Genomic DNA, 13,341 nt, shown 5'->3' on the forward strand with positions numbered 1-13,341 from the left:
TAATTCAGGTTCCCAGTATTTCAACTACAAGGGAACATACTCTGTTGTACTTCTGGCAGTTGTGGATGCAAGGTATCTTTTTAGGGTGGTGGATGTTGGAGCTTTTGGCCGGAACAGTGATGGAGGGACCCTTGCTGCTTCCACCTTTGGAGAAGCCCTGCGAGAAGAGAAGCTGCATCTCCCAGAAGATGCTCCCCTTCCAGGCGCCAATCACCTGGGGCCCATGCCTCATGTCTTTGTGGGAGATGAGGCTTTCCCCCTTAGGTAACTTATATTAATTATACATTATGCTCTACAGTATATATAGAGTGGAATAATTTGCCTCTGAACAGAAATAATCTCTGGTTTTCAATTCACATGCAGCATCACATTTGTATAAAATTGCCTTTTAATTGTCTGATTACATGTTCTGTAGCATTATGTTAAATATTAAAGTTTTTCATTATTGGTTATTGAATTGTAGCTTGTATCTCTGGTTAAATGTGTTTTTTTTTCTTATTTCATCACAAGGAGGAATGTGCTGAGGCCATATCCTGGAAGAAACCTCTCCCAACCAAAGAGGATCTTCAACTACCGTCTATCAAGAGCGAGACGAGTAGTTGAGAATGCATTTGGGATTCTTGCTGCACAGTGGAGAATCTACCACCGGGTGATTGGAGTGAGCCCTGAAAATGTGGATGCTGTTGTGAAAGCTACAGTGGCCCTTCACAACTTCCAGAGGTGGAACTCCACAGCTGAAAATCCTGTCCCACTGGAAGAACGTGACATCCCTGCACTTCAACAAGCAAGGAGAGCGGGCGCCAACAACGCCACCCAAGAGGCTGTAGCTGTCCGGGAGGCATTCAACAGTTACTTCTCCTCCGCCGTTGGTGAAGTGCCCTGGCAATACAACGTAGCCTGACGTGCCCACCTCTCACCTGTCAACCCTCTGCTACTCTTCCTCATCATAAAACAAAGGCTCTTTTAAGAGCCACTCACTTATTCTTTAAAGGGCTGATTTCCATAAAAATATTTATTCCAGCATTCTTTGTGTGTTTACACATACCTGGCCAATAAAACCGTGATTCTATCTTTCTGCTAGATGTGTACTTTACAAATAACCATAAATAGTAAATTAAATGTGATATGTACGTTTCCTGACTTAAAACTTTAACAGAGTTAAATCACTGCAGTGATTGACTTTCTTTTAGTTTACATTACCTGTTATAGTCATTATTTTCATTATCTTCATACAATTCTCCTAATTGAAATATATATATAGGTAAGAACTAATCTGACGTCCTTAAGAACATATTCATTACATTCATTACCATATTAATATTACTTTATTTGCAATGTCTTGGAACACAAATGCAGAGCTTATACACTAAGCAAGAATTCATCATAACATGAATCAAAACTCAAACAATGAATTAAGTAAACTACTTAAGTATTAGAACAAGGACTGAATGACTTTGTTTTTCTTAGGAAAACTCAGCCCTGTGAAAAGCGGTCATGATTTCTATTTTAATTTCACTCCTCTTTTCACGTGAAAGGTTTCTGAGACGTGGTGCTAGACTTAAAAGAAAGAGCTCCTCCTCATCTGCAGACTGGTTAAGCACATTCATCACCTGACTCTCAAACTCATCCTTCTGTTCCTGCCTTTTTTTGGTTTTGCTTGATCCCTGTGGAGCCAGGGGTGCCCGTTGGATGTAAGACGCTGCAGGGGCATGGGAGGCTGCTGAAGTTGCAGGGGCATGAGATGCGGCTGAAGCTGCCGGGGCATGGTAGGCTACAGCTGAAGCTGCAGGGGCATAGGAAGCTAAGGTAGATGGGTGCTCCTGGGACACATCAATAGCTACTGAGTCAGGCAGGGTCTCAGAAGATTCATCAGTGGCCAGAGATGCAGGGGTAGACGGGGAGCTGTGAGATACTTTGGTCAGGTAAAGGGTAAAGGTTTCAGGTGGTGGTGACTGAGCAGCCAGGAGTGCTGAAGTAACGTGGGGAGCAGAGGACCTCTCTTCTAGAGATGGGGACATATTGGAGGAAGTGGCCCTCTCTCTGACATGAGGCTCCAGGAAGCTCATAATGGAGAAATACTTCCATGTGGTCTTGTGTTCTGCCCCTGCACCACTCTTCTTCTCTTCCATGGTCTTTCTTTCCTTAATATATCTGTCCCTGAGATTTTTCCATCGCCTTTTACACTCATCCTCTAAATAATAGGAGAAAATGTGTTAATCATAGTACATGAAAGCTATAATTTAGTCCTACTTCAATTAAGAAAATAGATGTAGAGCTATTGAGGGAGAACACATAACACTAAGATTTACATATTGCCTACCTACCTACCAACAAGCTACCTGACTTAAAACACACCTGACATGCCTACTTTGGTTGGAAATGTGTTTCCATGCTACTGCTTTCCTCCTGATTTCCCTGTACAGTCGCAAACTTGTGTCATATAGTTCGGGGAATTCAGACACACACAGTATAAGCTTTTCCTCCATTTTGCTTCCTGGTCTTTCCAGCCGATGGCCCGGTTTCTATTGGCCACGCGTGCATTCGTCACGACGCGCCGCGAAACTAAAGTTCAACTATGTTGAACTTTGACCGCGCCTGCGCGCGAAGCGAAGCGGTGCGCTGCGCTGTGCTTGCGCTTTGCTCGACGCAACGATAAACCGCCCTGGCGCGGCCAAGCCATTGAAAAGAATGGGTTTCACAGCGCAGCAGTGCGGTCGTCGCAGCCTGTCTGAAAGGCCCATCAGTCAGCACGGGCGCTCACTGCAGCGCGCTGTGTCACGGCAGCACTCTGGTGTTCCCCCTCCCCTCTCGTACATGGCTCAGCGGCGCCAGCCAATCAGCACGCAGGCTCAGCCTGGCCCGCCCACTCAGCTCTCACACAAATTCAACACACAAACAGCTGAGAGAGACCGCAGCAGCGGAAAAACATGAACAGGGGAAGTAGCACCGTTTGGCTTTGTTTTAATACCGTAAATGAAATCAAGCTGTATATTTTGTAAAAAGCCGGTTAATTTCAGTGGAAACACAACAAATTTATCTAAGCACGTGAAAAAACATGAAAACGTCGAGCCACAGAAACGGAGAGAGGAGACGAAACTTCTGTCATTGCCCCGACAGACCCACAGACGTCTCTGACTGAGGCGTTTCAGTCCTCCATGGAACATCCAGGTAGATCAGAGTGGTCATCTTCAGCAGCAGTTCATGTTAACTTTCAAAGTAGATATTATCTATCATATGTTACTGGAGCCCACACATAACATGTAATTAAGACCTTGAAAGAACCCAGTACATATATTAAAGTGTTATTTAAGATAAGATAACATTAGCTAATCCTTTTTTTATCCCACGACGGGGAAATTTATAGGATTAAAGCAACAGGCTGGTGCACACAACACAGACAAAATTACATAGGGATTGAAATATATAAGAAGTGGATTAGCGAAAAAACACTGAACATAACATTATTGTTATTATTATTATTATTTAATTGTAATAATAAAATAAAAACCACAAAACCCAAAAGGTCAACAGTTTCATGATACATCACGCTTAGGGACTGGCTAATATACAGCAGGTCAAAAAAGGCCATATTTTGGCTGCAGTGCTTGCTGTTCTCTTACGAAGAAAAGATCAACTAGTGCACTAAATTCAATAGATGAGTTGAAAATATCCAGTATAAAATAAGTGCTACAAATGTTAGAACACTTTTGTTCATATGGCAGCAGAACATTAAAATAAAAGTGCTCATTACACTACTTTTGAATTCATTCTTGGAGTTTGCGCATACAATGCGATTAATCATGATTAATCGGGCAAATTATGCGATTAATCGCGATTAAATATTTTAATCGTTGCCCAGCCATATATCTAAGCCATTACAAGGCCTTTGTTAGGCAGTAGTATAAAGCTTGTTACTCCACATTACTCCAGACTTTTTGAATTGAGAAAGCTTCCTGGAGAGAAAGCGAAACGTCTTCAACTACGGAAAACAAGTCCAGTTGCTTTGTTTTTTACCTTTTTTTGGAATGACCATGACCTGGATGACTGAGAATCTTCACCAGCAAAGGTGGGTTGGACTTTGTTTTTCCATTTTGGCTTAAACTTTGTACTATAAATGATGATGAAGAGAAATCTCTCATTTAGTGTCTTATAGTGAAATCTGTTGAGGTTTTTTCACATTCAATGATAAATTTAAATAATATAATGATTAGAGCAAATTATTTTTATGTCCAGATATGCCAGTATAGAATATTTTCCATAATGTATCACTGTATCACTCTCGGTATATTCTGTCTTTCCATAAGTCTCTGCTGAAGATGGAAATTAAAAAGAATAACCTCCAAACACATTGTTTAGCAATCATGTTTATTAACGCAAAAGTTTATTTATATTCGTCTTGAGTGTCCATGTTTGGAAGAAGTACCTCAGTCTCCACAACAGTGAATGAGAACCTATAGCCAGCAAATTAACCAGCAGCTGAAATGATGTGACTACTAAGAGATGAGGAGAATACTAAGGTCTGCCCATTCTGGAAGCTGAGCAGCTCTGCTTAGTTTTCCAAAGTAACCAATAGGAATGTATGAATTCACAATGACGCAGATGTTGTACGCCATCTGGTGGCAGCTGCTGACCTCTGATCCGAAGATGGCAAAACTCTAAGAAAACACTGGAGAAGGCTTTTCACTTTCAGAGACGCTTCTTGTAAACCAGAGCTCTAATCTGCAGATGTTTTAGATAGCAGGAGCACGCAACAGAGTAGATCCGTGAGCCATGAAGGCACACGCAGCTTTCTATGTTACAGACTGGAACAGTATTTGGAAAGATTTTCGTTAAGTTGTGAAGCCTTTTCTAGTAAAGTTGGAATTCCACTTTATTAGAAATTGTAGGTACATTTGTAAAAGCTGCTCTCTTTTCAACTTGTTTTAGCCCAAACATGATTGACGTGTCCGAAGCTTATAAACCCCTGAAATAAATGCCATGTGTGGTAGATTCTGATCTCTGTTGAGAAAAATCTTTATTGAAAAAAAAAAAAAATCCAGTCGGAGTTATTAGTCACATCAACGCATTTATTTCTAACTTTACAACCAGCCAAGTTGAATCCCACATTCTGACGGACATTCAAACATTTCTAAATACAACAAACAGCTTATAAAGGGATTTATAGACCAGTAAAATGAGCCCACAAAGAGCTCCATGACCAGCATGAAAGCATATTCGGAACTCATCACCCTCCTTTCTATCTTCTGGCTAAATATACGACCATGACTAATAAATTAATTTAGGACAATAAATATCAATTACGATGAGAGTAATAAGAATAACACATCAGTTATCTTGTGGATGACATGGGAGGATCGTAAAATTTCTCCCAAATTTCCACGTAAAGCTGTTTGCTGCTGCAGTTGTCAGGATTTTTTCTTTTTAATTTGTCATCTATTCATCAGCTTGAACCCCCTCTGCTTTCTCCTGGTTCTCCACAGATCTCTTTGCAAACAGGTGGGTGGGGTCGCGGCCCCTGAAGCCGGGCTGGATGTTAAACACGGGCATGTTCCTCCAGCTGGCCGGGTTGCTGTAGGCGGCGGAGTCAGAGCTGGGGGTGCAGGGTTTGTTCTGGACGAGCTGCAGGAAGCTCTCCATGTCGGGCCCCAGGCGGGCCATGACCCCGGTCCTCACCGCTGTCACCGTCTGCTCATCACAGCCCTGCAGGGTCTGCAGCAGCGTACTGTAGTATCTGTGGTTTCAACAGAGAAAATCACAAAGTGCAGCATTGTTGGGAAGTGGAAGGAAACTGATACATTTGTGTCTTTTATAATTTCTTGAAGAAAGCAAAAAAATCAGAAAAATGTGGGACGCATTTGTATTAGGCATGTCTGAGCCAATGTGTTGCAGAACCACCTTTTGCTACAGTTAGAAAAACAAGTCTATTAGGGTTTCTCTCTACCAGCTCTGCACATCTAAAGAACACTTGTGCCCCTTATTCCTTGCAGAACGCTCAAGCTCATTCAGATAGGATGGACTGCATCTGTAAACATTAGTTTGCCAAAGTATTCAAGTGGAATCAGGTCTGGACTTTGACTGGGCCATTCTAACACCTTAATATGCTTTGATCTAACATGCCAATGGTTCCACAGGTTATCTTCTATGGTTACCCTGTATTTAGCTACACTTATCTTCCAGTCAACTGACCACCTAAACTCTCGTTTCTGAAGAAGAGAATCTCCACAAGCATCGTACTGCCACCACCATGTTTTAGTGTGAGATGGTGTGTTCAGGGTGATGTGCCTCATGACTGTTCTGCCACACAGTGTTTTGCATATAGGCAAACAAGGTCAGTTTCGCTTTTTAATCTGAGCAGAACACCGTCCCACATGACTTCAGGTAAAATGTAAACAGGACTTCCTGTGATGTTCTTCTAACCGTGGCTTTTTCCTTGTCACCCGTCCATAAAGGCAGGCACATCTATATCCTGTACTATATTATACTTTAGCTGTCCTGTCAGCAGATTCCCCCACCTGAGCTGTGGCCCTACGCATCTTCTCCAGAGTTCCCATGCACCTATGGGTGCTGCCCTAATCAATGTTCTCCCTGTCAACTTAAGGTGAGCAGTCATGTGTTGGTATATTTGCAATATTGCCATCCTCTTTCCATTTGTTTTAGATGGCAGAATAACAGAGAAGAACAAAGACGATCAGAACTCTGTGAGATGTTCAGAGCTTGGAATGTCGTTCTATGACTAAACCCTTCTTTAAATGGCTCCACGACGTTTGGCTAAACACAGAGGTATGCCACATATTTTTGGCTTTGTGTCACACAAAAAAAATAAGAAAACCATTTTCATTCCATTCCTCAGTTGTGTGAACTTTGTATTGGTCTATCAAGTTAAAACGTAATGCCAAGAGACAAAATGTGAATATTACTGTTTGACAGCAAAAGCAAGTTTCAGATATTCTTATATAATATATAACAGCTGAAAGAAAAACACATTTGTTGTGTTCCACCTTTCAAAATTTTAGCATTTTATTTGGTTACCCCAGTTTGTTCTGTTACTTTGAGACTGTCATTTATATGGCGCTTGTGTGGTTTAGACAGTGACCCAAACTGGCTTAAACCAAAATGACATGAAGGACATCCCATGTGAATGACGGAGCTTTGTAGTATTGCTTTATTTTAATATTGTATATTCATTTTTTGTAATCTGTTAAGGGACTGCAGATGCTAATTAGCTTCTGTTATAATCTCGTGCAGCACATCAAATGGTGACATTTATGTTTGAGCTGTACATTAAAATAACTTTATTATTATTACTATTATTATTATTATTACTATTATATTATTATTACTATTATTATTATTATTATTATTAGGCACACATTTTATTATTGACAGAACTGTGTGCTTCTGGAGACTCCTGTAAATCCTACAGTCATTTCTATTGTTACATAATTCAAGCAACCCTATCAAAAATATCTAAAATGTCAGAGGATTAAATTGCTTTCAGGGTTGCTACAGTTCTGTTTCATTGTGTCTTATCAACTGTTATCACACGTTAGTATCTTCGGCGCTCACCTGTTGGGGAAGTGAGTCGGCACCTGCACAACCTCTCCGATGGAAGCAGGGTTTGACCGCGCCACGGTGCAGATGTCTAGACTGGTGTAACACTCCTCTTGAACCTTTAACAAGATGGGGGGAAAAACACCAAAGTGTGATAAGTAGTATAAAAAAATTAGCCCGACACAATGACTGAGGTCATAACATCAAAAAAACGAAATCTAAACTCAGATTGAGCTGTTTTAGGTTTAAGCCTAAATCTTAATCGACCACGATCTGTTCAGCCATTGGCCTGGAACAGAATAAGGCTTAAACTAATAGATTACTGCTGAGTCCAGGAATAAATTAGCATTTAAAAGCATCTCTGCCTCCAGCAGTAAGAAAACCATGTAATTGGCTCAAACCTTCCATTTTCCTCAAGCTGAACATCTTTGGTAATTCATTAGTTTATTTAAGGATGTATAACCATAAAGGAAAAAACATGTCATCACATGTTATTTAAATCTAATGAGAAATGAGAACCACCCCATGTATTTCTGTTGTTCTTTAGCCCCTGAATCAGTGACATCACCGATGGGGAAACATGTCTCCAGCAACTGCACCAACTTAGCATACGTATCTTTGAATGTGCGCAATAGAGCCTTCACATAAACATAATATGCAGTCACACAAGAATCTGATGTAGAAATTAAAGCAAATATACTTTCAAAGCGACAACACGTGACTAATGTTAAAGATCGGAGGTTAAAGGAGGCAGTTGTAAATCCAGCAGCCTGTGGCATCTAAAACAAAAGGGAAGTTAAATAAAAAGAGACGGGGAAGTAACAAACTAAAACAGATGTTATTTTTAATGGTACTGCAAATGATGCACCTATGATGATTAAAAAAAAGGGTTATGCTTCAGAGGACAGTCTGACTTCTACATGAACATTTTCTCTGTCAACGAACCTCAGCGATCATCCTCTGGAAGACGTTGCAGTGGCGGATGGTGTGGAAGACTTTGGTAGAGATCCCCTGGGAAATGCACTGCAGACTCTTCTTCACAAAGGTTTTACCCTGAAGGACAAAAAGTGTAGTCAGGCTGAGAAACTGGTGAAAGGTGGGCAATAATCAGTGGCCGGGGGGGGGGATCTCCTCACTTCTGTGTTGAAGGTGGCAGCAGCGTGAAGGAACAGCTCACAGATCTCGTGCATCCCGTCAGTGTCGCAGGTGGAGTTTTCGAGGCAGGAAAAGAATCCGCAACCGACGGTCATCGCGTCGTTCAGACATCTGGCCACATCAGCTGCAGCAACACATCCAGCGGAGCACTTTTACACAGAAACTCCGTTACATCTACACCCCGCTTTAAATCTGTGGTTTCCTTTATGGCCCCACAGCATCACTCAGTAGTCTAGATCCGCAGGGTGATTAAATAAAGGTGGACATCATCATAAACACACCCAGAAAAGAATGAACCATCAAACTGGCTACAGCCAAAGAATTGATCCTTTGTGTTACTTTATCTTCTCCAAACTGTTAAGATCATTTTCTTTAAATAAAACAAAGTCAGCAACAGTTATTCAAAGATGCTTGAAACTCAATAATTTCCTTTGGAATATATTTTTAATAAGATAACTTTTAATAGAAACTAATGATGGAAAAGTCAGATGAAAAGTCATTATTTCGGACTGATTGTTAAGTTTGTAGATTTTTTTGTTTTTGTTATGATATAAAACATTATGCCAATAATGTTATGAGTGAATTGGATGAAATGAGATCAAATGGATCACATTTTCTCCATCGAGCCATAAAACTGTGAAGTTATTTCCGCTGTACTCAATCCAGGGATAGAAAATATTGAATTGGACAGCTTACCCAGCCAACATGTGAGAAACTATAAATTCAATCTTTTTTTCCATTCAGTGAACCCACTGTACCAAGGATTAGCAAGCTGAGCTGAAAACAGCATTATTCTGTGTGGGAGTTGTTAATGAGGCAAAAAAACCTCAAGATTAGCTCTTTTCAGTAATACTAAAGTATTTTTAAAAAACAAGTGACGGAAGCACCAAAAGTCCAGAAAGAGAACAGCAGTTTCTATGGAGGCATGCCTGCATATGTCAGAAAGCTGAATGTTTTACAGTTTAATGATTTCTTTGTCAAGTTTTCTCAGTCTGCTAACTCCACAGGAACGCAACACAGAAGCACATGTTTACAGTAAGTTATGCTAACCACATCAAGCCCGCTAATCAGGCTTAGGGTTGACAAAAAATGCCAGGGACAATTGCAAAAAGTCTAAACGATATCCATTTTTTCTTTACTGCAAAACATGAATGGCATGCTGAGCTGAAACCCCAACTGCTCTCACACACAGTGTGACTTCGCCTCTGGTCTTAATACGAGTGATAATGTTGCAACAAACGAATGATTTAACAATCTAATAAGTAACAGTAAATTTGAGATTTTGCTTCTTAAATTGGACTCAGCTGATATTTGTTCTGGAAATGATTGTGTAGAATAAAATTAATATCCTGTCTTCTACATTTTAAAGTGTGCAATAAGAAACGTTAGGGAGCTGTAATCTTGTAACGAATTACAAGAGACATGTGTTGTACATGGTCAGTGAGGCAGAGAATGGCCGCTTTGTAACTTTGGGCTGTTTTTGAGTTATTTATTGTACAAAACACATCTAAAAGTTGAGACGTTTACATTTTCGATTTAACCAGTACGTATTTAAAAATGTTTTGTGTTGTTGTACATAGATCTCAAACATAAAGAATAATTGGATAAAATGGTTTTGGTATCTCAGGGCTTTAAAAAAAAGTGAGGGATCGAAAATGTTTGATGTAATCTTTAGGGGAAGATAACTGGCCTCTGCCTAAGACGTCCCCGAGAGTGTCCTAGCTGTCCAAACAAAAATGCCAGCTAAATGATTTTTAGCTTCGTCAAATAAGAAATATTATCTTTAGTTTCTCAAATTTAACATACATAATAGAAGTACTATTCTATTATATGTGCAATAACCTATTTATACATAGGATTGTATAGAATTGTAAATAGCTGTATAACTGTGTTTAACTCCTTCTGACTTTTGATTATTGAGCCGATGGGACAAGTGAATTTCTCCATTGTGAGATCAATAAAGATTATCTTATCTTATCTTAACTTACTCCTATTTCACCGACAAAAACAAAACATTATCAGTGATTATTATAGGAGTGTTTGTCCCTGAGAATTTTCAGACTGTAATACTGCAGAGCATGACTTGGGCTGATCCTTCTCCCTGCTTTAAAAACAAAACTAGACCAATCAAAACTTGTTATATGAGCTTCTCCCTACTAGAGTCTACATATGTCTTCACTCCACAATTAGAAAGTCGTTTTGCAATTATTTTACAACTAAGGTGGAATTATCTCGTTCAGAGATAATAATAATAATAATAATAAAAAAAAAAAAAAAAAACTTAAGCACTGATTTTCGAACTAGAGTGAGAAAAACCAGACATACCATACTTTTTCTAAGACAAAGAAGAGGCACTCACTGGGGCTGTTTGCAGAGAAGCGCGCCCGGCGGGGAGCCGCCTCCTCCGGAGATGTCTGGAAGCCGGAGGCGAGGCAGAGGGAGAGGAGGAGGAGGAGCGGCAGAGCGGTGCTGCGCAGCATCTTGTTCCACGGTGCTGATGAGGTTGAGGAGTGGGTGTGCTGGTCTGAGCTGGCTGCAGATGGTCAGGTTTGGTGCTGCCTCTCTGGCTCCACTACGGGTATTTATACTGAGCCCGCTCTCAGGGAACCAATGAGAGCGCGCCGTTCCCACGGGCGCTCCAGGTCATGGTTTATTCATGCGCGCAACTATCCTCCACAGCTAATTGGATCTTTCCAGTAACAGCGGCAGGTACAGAGGTCCATTTGCATCGGGGTTTGCTTTTCACATAATGTTTCACAAATATGTCCACATCCATAGTGAATAATGTCATTTAATTAAGAAGTCGTTCAAACAGGTGGAGCAGCGCTTTTTTTTTTTTTTTGCTTTATTTTTAAGTTTTCATCTGAACCGCGGCTCTGGAGCTACTTACTTACAGTGCTTTCATTTCAGCAGGTGGATCTGATTCCAGTCACGTTTTCTGCGTTTCCTGGGAGGTGCGTCACCAGAGGAGACCCGTAGGACGTGACGGACTGTGGGACCACAACCCAGGTTTTTATTAACCAGGACCAGAACTTATGAACAGGTTCAGGATTGAAAACAGCATGGACTGTTGTAGGGGAAGCCAATCAGTAACAACTGTTGAATAAAGCTCAACAACTGCAGAAACAGACTCAAAAGTAAATGAGTGAACTGTGGTGCTGAAATGTAAGGGGGATTATTTTTTTGGAGCAACATTTTGTGCCTGGGTGTTTCTCTTACCCACACTTGTTTTATTGAATGTGCCACCTGTTCACAATAAAGAACTTTGGTCATGCACTTAAGTGTTTTTCATAACTTGAACATAAATAAAATGCATTTATAATATTTATTTGTGTTCTACACACCTTTTAGTGACACACACGTTCAATTTAATCGTTACCGCAGTTCAAGGTAAGTAACCTCCTCTATAGGTTTAGGCCATAAGATTCCAAAACTTTTATTTTTTCTTAAATAACTTGATAAACTTGACTCAATTTTATCTCATTATGCAATATAATCTGGTAGAGCTTTATTTATTTTTTGCTATTTTCTGCATTTTCTACATGTCCCAATAGTGATTTTCCACCCTGTTAGTACGTGTGTATATGTCTTCAAATAAGGACTCCAATTCCATAAACTCTATTTACAGGAAGTGACATCATTTGACTTTGCAGGGTTTAAACTGTGGAAAAGGAGGTACACTGTGAATTTTCTCTGCAGCTCTACTAGAGAAAACAAAACTCAAAACAAAACATTAAATAAAAGATTTGTTTAATGCAAATGTAAAGGACTCATCCATCTCTAAAGCAAGACCTACTTTTTGGCAAATCAAATCACAATGTTTTTCCATGCTAAGAATATAAGCGTTTAATTCTGGTGAGGATAGCATCATCCACACCTGAGCAGTGAGATGCTTCCACCAACAACAAATCCTGGATAACCAGTGGCCTGAAGGAGTAAAAAAGAGCCTTTAGGAAGGAAGACAAGGAAGTACAGAGGAACATACAGAAGAAACTTAAAGTCAAGATAAGAGAAAGCAAGGTGGTATACACTTTAGAGATGGACTGGGAGTACTTGAAGCTGGTGGACCACTTTGTGGCGTGGTGTGGAAACAATCATCTCATTCTAAATGTGGATAAAACAAAGGAGATGATTGTAGATTTCAGGAGAAACCGGAATAGTACCAACACTATTACTATATTGGGAGAAGAAGTGGAGGTGGTGGATAATAAATACCTCGGTGTTTATCTGGACAACACATGGACTGGAGACACAACTGTGAAGCTGTCTACGAGAAGGGGACAGGGCAGACTGTACTTCCTGAGGAAGCTTAGGTCCTTCAAGGTTTGCATATAGATTCTGCAGATAACCGTAAGTCTGTTGTAGAGAGCGTGATCTCCTCTGTCATCATCTGTTGGGGTAGCAGCATCAGAGCAACTGACCTAAAGAAGCTGAACAAGCTGAAATAGAAGGCCGGCTCTGTTCTGGAGACTCTTCTAGAACCTCTGGAGATGACTGCGCAAAGGAGGATTCTTCATGAAATGAAAAACATTATGGACAACGCTAAGCATCCGCTTCATCAGACTGTTGCACAAGTGTCTTCAGTTAGATGTTCTCCAGATCCTCTGTAAAAGAGACCAGTACAGGAGATCCTTC

General features: G+C 40.4%; 2 protein-coding genes across 2 annotated transcripts; one reads left to right on the forward strand and one right to left on the reverse strand.

Annotated features, from left to right (window-relative positions):
* On the forward strand, window positions 1-1,146 carry LOC118562157 (protein ALP1-like). The gene is made up of 2 exons (XM_036134430.1): window positions 1-264; window positions 511-1,146. Exons 1-2 carry the CDS (start codon window positions 224-226, stop codon window positions 899-901), a joined length of 432 nt encoding a protein of 143 aa, XP_035990323.1. The 5' UTR covers window positions 1-223; the 3' UTR covers window positions 902-1,146.
* A 3,849-nt stretch (window positions 1,147-4,995) lies between these two features.
* Window positions 4,996-11,290, reverse strand: stc1l (stanniocalcin 1, like). Its single transcript, XM_012851720.3, has 5 exons — window positions 11,066-11,290; window positions 8,688-8,830; window positions 8,497-8,604; window positions 7,567-7,670; window positions 4,996-5,731 (listed from the first exon to the last, which is right to left on the reverse strand). Exons 1-5 carry the CDS (start codon window positions 11,184-11,186, stop codon window positions 5,434-5,436), a joined length of 774 nt encoding a protein of 257 aa, XP_012707174.2. The 5' UTR covers window positions 11,187-11,290; the 3' UTR covers window positions 4,996-5,433.
* Between the last annotated feature and the right edge of the window lie 2,051 nt (window positions 11,291-13,341).

The sequence above is a fragment of the Fundulus heteroclitus genome, unplaced genomic scaffold, assembly GCF_011125445.2.
Source record: "Fundulus heteroclitus isolate FHET01 unplaced genomic scaffold, MU-UCD_Fhet_4.1 scaffold_81, whole genome shotgun sequence".
Taxonomy (NCBI): domain Eukaryota; kingdom Metazoa; phylum Chordata; class Actinopteri; order Cyprinodontiformes; family Fundulidae; genus Fundulus; species Fundulus heteroclitus.

Excerpts from the sequence above, each read along its gene's own strand:
- LOC118562157 (XM_036134430.1), top strand. The coding sequence starts at position 224 with ATGCCTCATGTCTTTGTGGGAGATGAGGCTTTCCCCCTTAG. Across the intron at positions 265-510 it reads GATGAGGCTTTCCCCCTTAG|GAGGAATGTGCTGAGGCCAT; the intron begins GTAACTTATATT and ends TTTCATCACAAG.
- stc1l (XM_012851720.3), bottom strand. The coding sequence starts at position 11,186 with ATGCTGCGCAGCACCGCTCTGCCGCTCCTCCTCCTCCTCTCCCTCTGC. Across the intron at positions 8,605-8,687 it reads CTGCCACCTTCAACACAGAA|GGTAAAACCTTTGTGAAGAA; the intron begins GTGAGGAGATCC and ends TTTGTCCTTCAG. Across the intron at positions 7,671-8,496 it reads TCCAGAGGATGATCGCTGAG|GTTCAAGAGGAGTGTTACAC; the intron begins GTTCGTTGACAG and ends ATCTTGTTAAAG.